The sequence below is a fragment of the Anolis sagrei genome, chromosome 2 (assembly GCF_037176765.1).
Source record: "Anolis sagrei isolate rAnoSag1 chromosome 2, rAnoSag1.mat, whole genome shotgun sequence".
Taxonomy (NCBI): Eukaryota; Metazoa; Chordata; class Lepidosauria; order Squamata; family Dactyloidae; genus Anolis; species Anolis sagrei.
Window position 1 is genome coordinate 178872839 of NC_090022.1, and position 14536 is coordinate 178887374.

Consider the following 14536-nt stretch of genomic DNA (forward strand, 5'->3'; position numbering starts at 1 on the left):
AGTAGCCGAGCTAAACCAGCTCCTTGGTTCACTGAGGAGCTGGCAGCGTTGAAGCGAAAGAAGAGGGAACTAGAGAGCGTGTGGCGTTCGAATCCGAGCGAGCCAAATCGAACACGGTTTATGTCCTTCTTAAGGGCATATGCCGCGGCAATAAAAGCCGCAAAGAAGACCTTCTTTGCGGCCACTATTGCGTCTGCAAAGAACCGTCCGGCCGAACTGTTCCGAGTTGTCAGAGGCCTGTTAAAACCCACCATTCAGGATGGGTGCCCTGATGACTCGGCAGCTCGCTGTGAAGCCTTTGCTCAGTTCTTTGCAGACAAAGTCGCTTTGATCCGCTCTGGTCTGGACACCATATTAACGGCAGTCTCTGAGGATGTAACACGAGCATCTGCTTGTCCGGTTTTGATGGATTCATTTCAATTGGTTCAATCCGAGGATGTGGACAAGGTGCTTGGAGGAATGAGAGCTACCACATGCATCCTAGACCCCTGCCCATCCTGGCTTCTGAAGGAGGCCAGAGGGGGATTGGCCGAGTGGGTGAAGGTGGTGGTTAATGCCTCCCTCCGGGAAGGCATCTTTCCAGCCAGCTTAAAGCAAGCTGTAATAAAACCGCTGTTGAAGAAACCATCACTGGACCCCACTCAATTCGTCAACTTCCGGCCTGTTTCCAATCTCCCCTTTTTGGGAAAAGTCCTGGAACGTGTGGTGGCCTCACAACTCCAGGCATTCTTGGTAGACACGGATTATCTGGATCCGGCACAGTCTGGCTTCAGGCCGGGGCACGGTACTGAGACAGCCTTGGTCGCCTTAGTGGATGATCTGCGCCGGGAGCTCGACAGGGGGAGTGTGTCCCTGTTGGTGCTTCTGGACCTCTCAGCGGCTTTCGATACTGTCGACCACGGTATCCTTCTGAGACGCCTCGCGGGAATGGGTCTTGGAGGAACTGTTTTACAGTGGCTCCGCTCATTCCTCGAGGGTCGGTCTCAGAAGGTGTTACTGGGAGACTCCTGTTCAACCCCACAACCTTTGTCTTGTGGGGTTCCTCAGGGCTCAATATTGTCTCCCATGTTGTTTAACATTTACATGAAGCCGCTGGGTGAGATCATCCGGAGTTTCGGAGTGCGATGTCATCTGTACGCGGATGATGTCCAACTCTGTCACTCCTTTCCACCTGCTACTAAGGAGGCTGTCGAGGTCCTGAACCGGTGCTTGGCCGCTGTGACGGTCTGGATGGGGGCGAACAAATTGAAATTGAATCCAGACAAGACAGAGGTACTCCTGGTCAGTCGCAAGGCCGAACAGGGTATAGGGTTACAGCCTGTGTTGGATGGGGTCGCACTCCCCCTGAAGACGCAGGTTCGCAGTTTGGTTGTGATCCTGGACTCATCGCTGAGCCTGGAGCCCCAGGTTTCGGCGGTGACCAGGGGAGCATTCGCACAGTTAAAACTCGTGCGCCAACTGCGCCCGTACCTTGGGAAGTCTGACTTGGCCACGGTAGTCCACGCTCTGGTTACATCCCGTTTGGACTACTGCAACGCTCTCTACGTGGGGTTGCCTTTGAAGACGGCCCGGAAGCTCCAACTAGTCCAACGTTCGGCAGCAATGATACTAACGGGAGCGGAGCGCAGGGAGCATACAACTCCTCTGCTGCACCAGCTCCACTGGCTGCCGATCTGCTACCGGGCTCAATTCAAAGTGCTGGCGTTGGCCTTTAAAGCCCTAAACGGTTCTGGCCCAACTTACCTATCCGAACGTATCTCGGCCTATCAGCCCGCCAGGACCCTAAGATCTTCTGGGGAGGCCCTGCTCTCTATCCCGCCTGCTTCACAGGTGCGGCTGGTGGGTACGAGAGACAGGGCCTTTTCTGTGGTGGCCCCGCGGCTATGGAACGCCCTGCCCTTGGAGGTAAGATCAGCCCCTTCATTGATGATATTCCGAAGAAGATTGAAGACCTGGATGTTTAAGCAGGCATTTGGTTAACCCAATGCAACGAATGGTAACTGACTAAAGGACTGGCAACATGGATGACGAACTGGATCACGTTTTTAGTTGAGAGTTGAACTGGATTGGTATTGATGTATGAATTGTGTTTTTATGTTTTTTATGTTTTTTATGCTTTTAACTTTTTTACTGTTGATTGTTATATTATGTTGTAAACCGCGTTGAGTCGCCGGCTAGGCTGAGAAACGGCGGTATATAAATATAGCAAATAAATAAATAAATAAATAAATAAGCAACTCAGATTTTCGATTTTGAAAAAAAAGCACATTTAAAGCATACTCTAAATGCAAAAAAGAGATGTGAAACTCAACGGAGTTTATACATCAGAAAGCTAAAACCACAAACATGGAGAAATATCCTCCTCCTTTAATCTAATTCACTTGACTAGACACATTAGCAGAGTTGGTTCTTTTATTTATACCTCCTCTTTGCAAAATTACTCCTTTCTAGGCAGTGTACTGTGTGCTTTAAATAATATAAGAACAAACTTAACCATCTCAGACTGCTGAAGGAGATTAGGATGATATCTTCATATTTCTCCACCAAACTTTGGGAAAATTACTATTTTGGACCATCATTCTCAGGGTCCCACAGCCAGAATGACAAAAATGGGTGACATTTTGGTCTCCATCAGCAAAGAAAAGCAAAAGAACAGGAGGGAGATACAAGGTCTGGCATTATAGATGACTTTGTTGTCATTGTTCGATGCCTTCAGGTTGTTTCCAAGCTATAGAAACCCTAAGGAGAACCAATCAAGCAAGATTTGTTCAGAGGAGGTTTCTTATTGCTTTCCTCTGAGGCAAAGATAGTGTTACTGCATGGGCTGGTGAAATAACAACACCCCATCCAGAAAAACAAACAAATAAAAAATCTCATTAACCAGTTGGGAAAGGTACAGTTGGCCCTCAAAAAGTTAGTGGAAGTCCTTTCAAAATATGTTCAATACTTACTTCTAATTGGTAATGAACACCACTTCAAAATAACATTGGGAAAAGTGCTTCAGTTATGTATCCAAAGAGTAGCTATGAAAGCAAGAAAGTTTAGAGCAAGGGTCCTCAAACATTTTAAACAGAGGGCCAGCTCATAGCCCCTCAAACTGTTGGAGGGCTGGATTATAATTTGGAGAAGAAAAAAAACATGAACGAATTCCTATGCACACTGCACATCTATTATTTGTAGTGTAAAAACATATAAAAACAATACAATAATTAAAATGAAGAACAATTTTAACAAAAACAAACTTATTAGTATTTCAATGCGAAGTGTGGGCCTGCTTTTGGCTGATGAGATAGGATTGTTGTTGTGGTGGTGGTGTGCTTTCAAATAATTTCAGACTTAGGTTGACCCTGACCGAGGGCCAAATAAATGACCTTGGAGGGCCGTATCCAGCCCTCGGGCCTTAGTTTGAGGACCCCCTGTGTTAACGCCTAGATTCCTCTGGTGCATTTAACAAGGTATTCGTGTCAGTTAAATATACTGAGAAGCGGAAAAGTGCAATTCTGTAGATGTTTATCCAAAAGTTTTGTACTCAACTCATGCACACACACACACACATATATTGAAGACAGTTTCTATACAAATGAAATGTGGAGTAGGCTATGCCTGAAGTAAATGAGGAAATGCACAGAATGAGGGATCAATAAAAAGGAGTACGGGGTAATAGTATCTTATCCAGAACTCTAAAATACTCCAGAGCCTTCCACATGGGTGACTGGGAGAATGGCCCCTTCACTTTCTGATGGTTTAGTCTACACACACATTGTTTCATATACAAAATTATTTTAAAATATTTAATAAAATTATCTCCAAGCTATATTTATAAGGTGTATACGAAACACAAAATAAGTTTTTGTTCAGACTTGGTCTCAGCTCCAAGAGATCTTTTTACCTACGTATATACAAATACAAGTAATCCAAACCCTAGGGGGGAAAAATCATGGAATCCAAAACACTTCCAGTCCCAAGTACTTTGGTTAAGGGACTCAGCCTTTATAAACTGTGAAATGGAGAAATGAACAGAAAAAGAAAACCAGTTTGCAAAATAGATACTGTATATACTCGAGTATAAGCATAGTTTTTCAGCCCCCCTCGGCTTATTGTTTTAAATTGTTTTTAAATTGTGTTCGATTTTAGCCTGTTCTTGTAAGCTGCTCCGCGCCCCAGGGGAGTGGCGGCATATAAGCTTGAATAATAAATAAATAAATAAATAATACTCGAGTCAAAGTTATTTATTATTTTACTCTGTTATTATTTTATTACATTCATTATTTTATTCTATTTATTATTCTTATTATTATTATTATCATCATCATTACATGTATCATTTGACTCTATTACTATTATTATTGCATTTATTATTTTACTCTATTATTGTTGTTATTTTTACATTTATTATTTTACTCTATTATAATTATTACATTTATTATTTTACTCTATTTATTATTTGAAGAAAGTCAGAATAATTGTTTAATCAGAGTTGGACAGTCTTATCTTAAATTACAGTTTTATGAAAATATTCAAAAACATTTAAACTACTGATGCCTCAATTAATGTAGTTTTATTGAGGCATCAGTAGTTTAAATGTATCTATTTTTGGCATTTCCTACCCTCGGCTTACCTTAAAGTCAATATGCTTTTCCAGTTTTTTGTGGTAAAATTAGATGCCTCGGCTTATAGTCAGGGCGGCTTATATTCGAGTATATACGGTAATTAAAAGAAGGGAACATAAGATTTACAACCTGTGGAACAAAACAAATATACTTTTTTTTCAAAGCCAGCACTAGGTGAGCCTCCACCCAGGTTTTTCAAAGAACAAACATGGGTGGATTTGACTAATGCTCTTATTTATCAGCTGACTCCACTTTCCCTGCCCTGTGGCTATTCTTATGCCATGGAAGTATAAAAAAAACTTTCAAATTTCCTAGAAGTAACACAATCCATTGATTTCGAGTCCTTGTGGCTGTTAATATGTGCTTTTAAGAGAGAACGATACCTACTGAATTATCAACATGAGGGGGCATGGGGGGGTTGTAAATAAAGTTTTCACCAATTAGGGAAAACGTCTTTGTCCCATCCAAGGAAAGTAGAGGCAAAATTATACAAAACAAGCAATGTGAAAATACAGTAGAGTCTCACTTATTCAATAGGTTGGCAGAACGTTGGATAAGCGAAAAGGTTGGAAAATAGGAAGAGATTAAGGAAAAGCCTATTAACATCAAATTACATTATGATTTTACAAATTAAGCACCAAAACTTCATGTTTTACAACAAATCGACACAAAAAGCAGTTTAATACTCGGTAACGTGATGTAGTACCATATATACTCGAGTATAAGCCGACCCGAATATAAGCCAAGGCACCTAATTTTACCACAAAAACTGGGAAAATGCATTGACTCGAGTATAAGCCGAGGGTGGGAAATGCAGCAGCTACTCAAAATGAAGCCAGGAGAAGGCAGGGGAAGGGGCTGGCAAAGCGGCTCTGGGCCCGGGCTGCCTGCCGCTTCCCCGGGCCGAGCCTGCCTTCTCCTGGCTTCAGGATGGGGCCTCGCCTCATCCTGAAGCCAGGAGAAGGTGGGAGAGGCAGCAGGAGAAGCGGATTTGGGACCGCGCCGCCTGCTGCCTCCCCGGACCGAGCCTGCCTTCTCCCGGCTTCAGGACGGGGCCTCGCCTTGTCCTGAAGCCAGGAGAAGACGGGGGAGGCGGCAGGAGAAGCGGCTTTAGTACCGCGCCGCCTGCCGTTTCCCTGGGCCGAGCCTGCCTTCTCTTGGCTTCAGGGCGAGGCCTCGCCTCGTCCTGAAGGCAGGAGAAGGCGGGGAAAGGGGCTGGCGAAGCGGTTTTGGGCCAGCGCTGCCTGCCACCTCCCCAGGCCGAGCCTGCCCTATGGGTGGCAGAGGGCGTCCCGCAAGTGTCGGAGGGACACCCCGCAAAAGGTGGAGGTGCCCCATGAGCAACGGAGGGCGCAGCGGAGTAGGAGGAGGCTGCAGAGGAGGCTTCGGAGGTGAAAGCAAGGCCTCCAGCCTCCCCTGTCGCCACTGCTTTTACCGCAATTCCTCCTTCTCGGGCCCACTCCATGGTGCCAATTCCTTAACTCGAATATAAGCTGAGAGGGGCTTTTTCAGCCCCTGGAAAGGGCTGAAAAACTCGGCTTATATTCAAGTATATACAGTAATTACTGTATTTACGAAATTAGCACCAAAACAGACAAGGGTTCTTTCTTTCTCCCACCCTAGACTTTATTCCACAGGTAAATATACACTCCACTTCCATCACCTGTGGATTCAGGAAGGAGGCAGACTGCGTTGGATAATACAAAATGTTGGATAAGCGAAGGTTGGATAAGCAAGACTCTACTGTATAAGAAACACAAGTCACAGAACTCCACTTTTCTTAGCGCCAAATTCAGGTTGCGTTGGAGGATTTCTTGGGAGTTCCCGAAGGACGAACAAGAAGGCAACACACATTTTAAAATAGAGCGATTTACTATTTCATACAGATCTATAATACTAGAGGGCCACATGCGGTATCATTACATCCCTATTCAATACAGGTCAGAATTTCTTAAATAAGAAGCTCTTATTCATTGGAGGGGGGATACACATGGGTATACTCACTTGGTCATGTAGAGCTTGCAGGGCAACTTCATGCTCTTTCCGACGGCTCTGCAGTTGGTCCTTTAATTCAGAAAAGCCCTGTAAAGAAAGCAATAAGTTAAACCAGGAACTGTGATACAAGGGAATGTTTCACCAGTGCACTATCAACACCATAAATATGTGTATTCTGCAGAAATATGTTTTAATATATGCATTTTAATGTATTCAATGATAATATAATTTAATTATTTTGTGCTCTAGCTTGAGCCATTAGAAACGGCAGGTAACAAACTATCATCAACACCACCATCATTTATATAGTGCCATCAATGTACATAGTATTTTACAAGCAAAACAATAAAATAAAATAGATCCTGCCAAAGGGGTACGATCTAAAATATGTATATTAGGCCTGGGCAATGCATGGTTCTAAATGGTTCTAAAGTACTTACAAAACTAAAGTTCTGGTGGTGAAAATTTCAGAACTCTAACAAAACTATCAAAATTTAATTATTATTTCATTGTTGGTGATTTTTATGAGAGAACCAATTAGGAACTCCCATTTATAATGAAATTTTGAGAGTTTTGTTAGAGTTTTGAAATTTTCACCACCAGAACTTTAGTTTTGTAAGTACTTTAGAACCATTTAGAACCATGCATTGCCCAAGCCTAATATACACTTACACACACAAAGGGAGGAAGGAATAATAAAATCTAAAACCATAAGTAAAGGTTTCCCCTTGACATTAAGTCTAGCCGTGTCTGACTCTGGGAGGTGGCGCTCATCTCAATTTCTAAGCCGAAGAGCCAGCGTTGTCCATAGACACGTCATGTGGCCAGCATAACTGCATGAAACATCATTACCTTCCTGCAGAAGGGGTACCTATTGATTTATTCACATTTGCATGTTTTTGAACTTTTTTTTGTCGTGTCAGGAGCAACCTGAAAAACTGCAAGTTGCTTCTGGTGTGAGAGAATTGGCCATCTGCAAGGACGTTGCCCAGGGGACGCCCGGATGATTTGATGTTTTTATCATCCTTGTGGGAGGCTTCTCTCATGTCCCCACATGAGGAGCTGAAGCTGATAGAGGGAGCTCATCCGTCTCTCCCCGGATTCGAACCTGCGACCTGTCGGTCTTCAGTCCTACCGGCACAGGGGTTTAACCCACTGCGCCACTGGGGGCTCCTATTATTTTTGAACTGCTAGGTTGTCAGAAGCTGGGGTTAATAGCGAGAGCTCACTCCACTCCCCGGATTTGAACCGTTGACTTTTCGGTCAGCAAATTCAACAGCTCAGCAGTTTAAACTACTGTTCCACTGGGGTCTCCAACTAAATCTATACAATATAACAATCTGTTTAGATAAAATACCAAAAAAACTGTATAATACAAAGCAAACTGATGAATATATGTTCTTGAAATATACAAATTTATAAAATATTCTTAAACTACATTCTAAAAGCTTTGTAAAACAAGAATATTTTAAATTATTTTAATTTTAAAACTGTTAAAAAGGTTTTATTATGTAACAGCTGCATATCTTTTTTCCAAGAACTCAGAAAAAATATTTTGTACATCTGTTTTTTGATGTGTAAGAATTATGGGGCTTTTTCTTCTTTTTACCTTACTATTTTCTACTTTCCTATCTCCTTGCAAATATTCCCCCACTTTCCCTTTAACTCTATAAAATACTCAATAAAAAATATAATTAAAAAAAAGAAAAGAATTATGGGGCTTTTGTGCACAAAAACACTGTTTCCAGATAACGCCATGGGGATTTTTTTGTATGAGATGGCTGGGTTCTGAGAAAAAAACAATAATTTTGTACAAAACATTATTGTTATTTGTTTTTGTTTTGTTTTGGCTCAAACCCCACAACTTTCACACAAAGACCCTATGTATGTTTCTGTGCAAAGAAGCATATCAGGATAAGCAAATATTGAGAGAAAGCAATGCAACATTCTAACCATTGTGTTATTTTTCTGGACCAGGTCAAGAAACTCATTTTTCAGCCAGAGAACAAAGAAAAGGCAATTTTTCAACATAAAGATAGGTGACACTTACCTGGTTTGCAGCCTGGAGTTCCTGCTGCAGCTTCTGGTTGCGAATTTGTAGGGACTTGAGGTCCTCCTCCTTCCGTTGTTGAATCTCCTCAATTTTAGTCCTAAAAAGTGACAATGAGAGCTTTATTTTTACAGAGAATGAACACAAAGGGGAGATGGCATACCCATATCCTTATGTCCCTTTCCTCCTTTACATCCATGATGTGCATCCATGTGACTGACAACTATTTCAAACTCTCCCTCATAGGGCCCTTCCAGACAGGCACGATAATCCCAGGATTTGATCCCAGATTTTCTGTTTATCCCAGATTATCTGGCAGTGCGGACTCATATAAAGCAGAAAACATGGGATCAGATTCTGGGATACTGTCAATCTTCATGACAGTATCTCAATTTACTCTCCTTGCTTCTGCTTAAAAGTTCTTACTTTCTCTTATTTCCGACTCTACTGCTTCCTTGTCCAGTTTCAGGGACCTTTTACAGCCCCCGTTCTACAATATTTCTGGTTGATATTCCAACAGGAGAGAATGTGAGATGTTTTTGGATTGCAATCCCCATTAGCCCCAACCAGCACAGACAACGAGAAGTTGGAGTCCCAACAGAGCTGCACATTCTTCTTCCAGCTCCATATTCAGGTCAAATAACTCTTGGGAAAGAAAAGGTGAGAATCTGCATACAAAAGGTATACTTCCTACACCCAGGATCCAATTGCATTTGCGTAATATACACTGCAATTTGAAAAATACAGATTCTATTCAATGTTCTACTCGAATTCCATATATATAGTAACTAACCATCCCCTGCCACGCTTTGCTGTGGCCCACATGGGGGCTCTGTGTGGGAGGTTTGGACCAATTCTATCGTTGGTGGGGTTCAGAATGCTCTGTGATTGTAGGTGAACTATAAATCCCAGCAACTACAACTCCCAAATGTCAAGATTCTATTTTCCCCAAACTCCACCAGTGTTCACATTTAGGCATATTGAGTATTCGTGTAGAGTTTGGTCCAGATCCATCATTGTTTGAGTCCACAGTGATCTCTGGATGTAGGTGAACTACAACTCCAAAACCAAAGGACACTTCCCACCAGACCCTTCCAGTATTTTCTGTTGGTCATGGGAGAACTGTGTGCCAAGTTTGGTTCAATTCCATCGTTGGTGGGGTTCAGAATGTTCTTTGATTGTAGGTGAACTATAAATCCCAGAAACTACAACTCCCAAATGAGAAAATCAATTTTTTGAGTGAAGGACACACATTGGGTCATTAGGTGTCTTGTGTCCAAATTTGGTGTCAATTCGTCCAATGGTTTTTGAGTTCTGTTAATCCCACAAACGAACATTACATTTTTATTTATATAGATAGGCAAGCATGAGAAACCCCCCACTATATTGGAAATAAGAATGAAAGAAAGAAAATGTTTTACAAAGTGCAACATATGATCAAAGAGAACAAATGCCACTATTTGATACAGAGCTGTCTGTCAATAAAGGATTGCCTTAGTAAAGGAACAGTATAGCAGTGCTATGTGTTGTTGACAGGCTATATATATAGCTATTTTTCATATACATTCAGTACAAGACTGCCAAATGTTGAATGTGAGGGTAATCTGGCTGTGACATCTGTCACCTCATTGCTCGCCAGGGTTGATTCGGCTGATCTGGTTGGCTAGGCGGGTGTTCCCGTCCTTCCTCACCACTCCACTTATGTCCTTCCCGAAGCTGCTTGGTGGAAGAGGACGACATCCCAGGTATAGGAGTGTACCAAGGTCTCCAATTTTTTGTTCTGGGCATGTTGTTGTTGTTGTTCATTCATTCAGTTGTTTCCGACTCTTCGTGACCTCATGGACCAGCCCACGCAAGAGCTCCCTGTCAGCCGTCACCACCCCCAGCTCCTTTAAGGCCAAGTCAGTCACTTCAAGGATGCCATCCATCCATCTTGTCCTTGGTTGGCCCCTCTTCCTTTTTCCTTCAATTTCCCCCAGCATCATTGTCTTCTCTAAGCTTTCCTGTCTCCTCATGATGTGGCCAAAGTACTTCAACTTGGTCTCTAATATCCTCCAATGACCAGTCGGGCTTTATTTCCTGAAATATGGACTGGTTGGATCTTCTTGCAGTCCAAGGCACTCTCAGACTATCAAATGTAATGGAGTGGTCTTACTATTTCTCAAGTCTGGGGGTGAGCCTGGATTCATCACTGACCCTGGAGCCTCAGGTGTCAGCAGTGGCCAGGAGTGCCTTTGCACGATTAAAACTTGTGCGCCAGATCCCCTATCTCTTCGAGGGGACTCAGGGTGGAGATGAGTTCAAGATATCCCATTAAATTAATTGATGCTTCATATATACCTTATAAACAAAGCTTGACGGTAATTTTGTACACAATATTTTTGATAATTTTCTGCATGATACAAACAATCTGTGTATGCCAAACCATCAGAAAGCAAAACTGTCACAGTCTCAACTAGCCAAGACAATTTTGGGTAGTCAACTTTTATCTGAGATATTGGTTAATTCTGCAAGTATGTAAATTTATTCTGCACTGGCTGTCCCCTGCCACACATTGCTGTGGCCCAGTCTGGTGATCTACAAAATAAAGTAATGAGAAAGTGTTGGTTTCTAATATATGTAATTTCTTTATGCTTGTGGGTAAACAGTATTTGATTACGTTTTCTTGCCCTGGTGAAGGAAGTTTGACTGGATGGCCTTAAGTATTTTATATTGGTCATAGAGGTTGTGTGTGAGAAGGTTGCCCCAATTCTATTGTATGTGGGATTCAGAATGCTCTTTAATTGGAGGTGAACTATAAATTATTTATTTATTTACAGTAACTACAACTCCCAAATGTCAAGGTCTATTTCCCCAAAGCTCCATCTCTGTTCCTAGTTGGGCATATGGAATATTCGTGCCAAGTTTGGTCATGATCCATCATTGTTTGAGTCTACAGTGCTCTCTGGATGTAGGTGTACTACAGCTCTCAAATTCAAGGTCAATGCCCACCAAACCCTTCTAGTATTTTCTGTTGGTCATGGGAGTCCAGTGTGCCATGTTTGGTTCAATTCCATCATTGATGGAGTTCAGAAAGCTCTTTGATTGTAGGTTAACTATAAACCTCAGTAACTAGAACTCCCAAATGACAAACTCATTTTTTTAGTGATGGTCATTCCTTGGGTTAGTAGGTGTCGTGTGGCCAAATTTGGCAGCAATTTGTCCAGTGGTTTGTGAGTTATGTTAATCCCACAAATGAATATTACATTTTTATTTATATAGATTTGCAAATTTGTACCTTATATTAGGGAAGGGCCAAAACAGGATCCCTTTGAAAAGCATATGCTCCCATGAAAAATATTGAATTTAATGCTCTGGTTTTAAAAATGCCAACATCATCAATAAGAAGGCTGAGAGGAGATATGATAGCCATGTATAAATATGTGAGAGGAAGCCACAAGGAGGAGGGAGCAAGCTTGTTTCCTGCTTCCTTGGAGATTAGGACACGGAACAATGGCTTCAAACTACAAGAAAGGAGATTCCATCTGAACACGAGGAAGAACTTCCTGACTGTGAGAGCCGTTCAGCAGTGGAACTCTCTGCCCCGGAGTGTGGTGGAGGCTCCTTCTTTTGAAGCTTTTAAACAGAGGCTGGATGGCCATCTGTCAGGGGTGATTTGAATGCAATATTCCTGCTTCTTGGCAGGGGGTTGGACTGGATGGCCCATGAGGTCTCTTCCAACTCTTTGATTCTATGATTCTATAATTCTAAGAGAGGAGTTCTTCCCCATCCTTCCCCTGCCTTAACAGCAGCTGTGATGTGGGCTGGGAGCTCAGTGTAAGGTCCTTGTACCATGATTCGGATGGCGCCTCTCTGCAGCTGCTGCTCAATAAAGGGAAAACACCCAAGGGCAACCAATATGACTAATCACTTCTATTCTAGACCTTGTTTAGCCTCTCCATCAGCTTTTTCACCAGCCACTGCCCACATAATTTCAAGTCTATTTTCTTAGTCACAAGACTTTGATTGCTTTTTTTAAGCAGAAAGGGATTATTTCCCTTGCTGTCATTATTTCCCCAGACATTGCAATGGCTTTTTTTCATCAAGTGAAAATTTCATTCACTGAATAGTTTGTGCCCCCTCCCACCCCAATTTTAAACACTGGTTTAAAATCTGTTTCAGTTTTAACTAAACACAGACCAAAACAACAAAGAAGAGATGGTAAAAACACTCGGAAAATCTCCAGCGATCCACAATCTACCTCTGGCTCACAAAAAAAAATGACTCTTCGCTTTGGCAGCATCTAGCCTGAGAAACTATTTACTCTGAGAGTTACATCTTGATTTTCTTCTTATGGCCTTTTGTGGGCATCTGGTTGCTAATTTTGTTCGGTGAACATCTAATGTTGTCATATTTACTACTTCTTAGTCTGCTTACTATATCATTTTGCTTTGCTGCAGTTTATTTTGAGACCACGCTATGGACTGGAATGTATTTTTGCTTTTAACGTATTTGTAAACTGCCTAGAATTCCCATTATGAGTCCAGGTCCAAAGGTAAAGAAGTAGAGGCAGGTGAGATAGCTTTAGCAGCTGCACGACAAGGAGGCTGGGGAGAGAAAAGGCTTGAATTCCCCAGGTGTGGCACAAGGCAAGGCAAAGGTCTTTGCTTTTCCGTCTGTCCAACCAGCCGCCTTCGCTCCAGCGCAGCCGAGCGTGAGATGCAACTTGTTCTGAGCCATCGACTGGCCGACTCAGCTCAGCCTCCTGGGATCCGTTCTGCCAGGCTTTACGTAATGGCGCTTGCCAAGCTGCCATGACCTTCTCCTTGCTGAGACTGGAGCAATGGCAAGGACTTCTAGAAACTCATTTTACGGCTGCTGCTTCTGTAGGTTCCTCCTCTGCCATGCCACTTGCCAGGAGACGTAGCTAACTGTAAAATGCTTTATAATCAGAGCCAATTTCTTCGACAACAGAATTGCGGGTGGGGGGGGGGCTTCCTCCAAATCAACTGTTGGACTGCAGCCCCTATCAGCCCTGAGCCAGGGAGAGGGATGATAGGAGATGCAGAACAGCAACATCAAGACAGTCAAATATTTCCCTGTCTCATACTTGTAATACAAACAGGTCTGAACTATGCATCAAATACAACTATTGTTCAATACACAGATGGGAGTTTTCAATACCTAGCCCCATACTGCTTATGCAAGGAGGCTAATTTAACTAATTTATGATGCATAAAAATCTCCAGCAAGCATGCAAAGAATGAGGAAGTACTCCATCAGTGTCACAAATGGACAGTGAAGCGACAGCTCCCCTGGTGGCCAGAACAACCTCATGGAGCTGGAGTGTTAAATGGCCTCTGTGTGTCTGTCTGTATATGTTGTGTGTCTATGGTATTGAATGTTTGCCATGTATAAGTACATTGTAATCCGCCCTGAGTCCCCTGTGGGGTGAGAAGGGCGGAATATAAATACTGTAAATAAATAAATAAAATACCTGCTGTCATTGTAGAGGGCTTCTTTTTCTGTTTGAAGACGCAGGAAGCTAGTAAGAGAGAAAAAAATAAAGACATAAGTAGGACAGAGGGAAAAATCACTGGCCAACACACATTTTGGTGCCTCAAATGCTAGCCCTGTTTCTTGATATATTTGAACTGTTGGTTCCAAAAAGGGCACCAGATTTCCCCCATGCACTTTAGCTCTTGAGATAACATATAGCATCTACTAGACACCATCTGCTCACCCGTATAAAACAATGACAACCATATCTAAGAATATCTAGGGGTCTATCCAATGTAATTTTCTGAATCTGAACTCCAGATATGGCGCTAAAACCCAAAACAAACGTTTGTTTGTTTTTGCTGGACTGTGCAATCACATATGGTGTGTAACCTTGCTGATT

At 42.5% G+C, this 14536-nt stretch overlaps 1 protein-coding gene across 2 annotated transcripts in view; it reads right to left on the reverse strand.

Annotated features, from left to right (window-relative positions):
* GRIPAP1 (GRIP1 associated protein 1) overlaps positions 1–14536 on the reverse strand; it is a 113472-nt gene that overhangs the window by 73674 nt on the left and 25262 nt on the right. For both annotated transcript variants that reach the window (XM_060763132.2, XM_060763131.2), the window contains exons 10-12: positions 14132–14179; positions 8656–8755; positions 6615–6692 (exon numbers count right to left, since the gene is read on the reverse strand). In XM_060763132.2, the coding sequence (XP_060619115.2) occupies positions 6615–6692; positions 8656–8755; positions 14132–14179 (226 nt within the window). The remainder of the gene's footprint in view (positions 1–6614; positions 6693–8655; positions 8756–14131; positions 14180–14536) is intronic.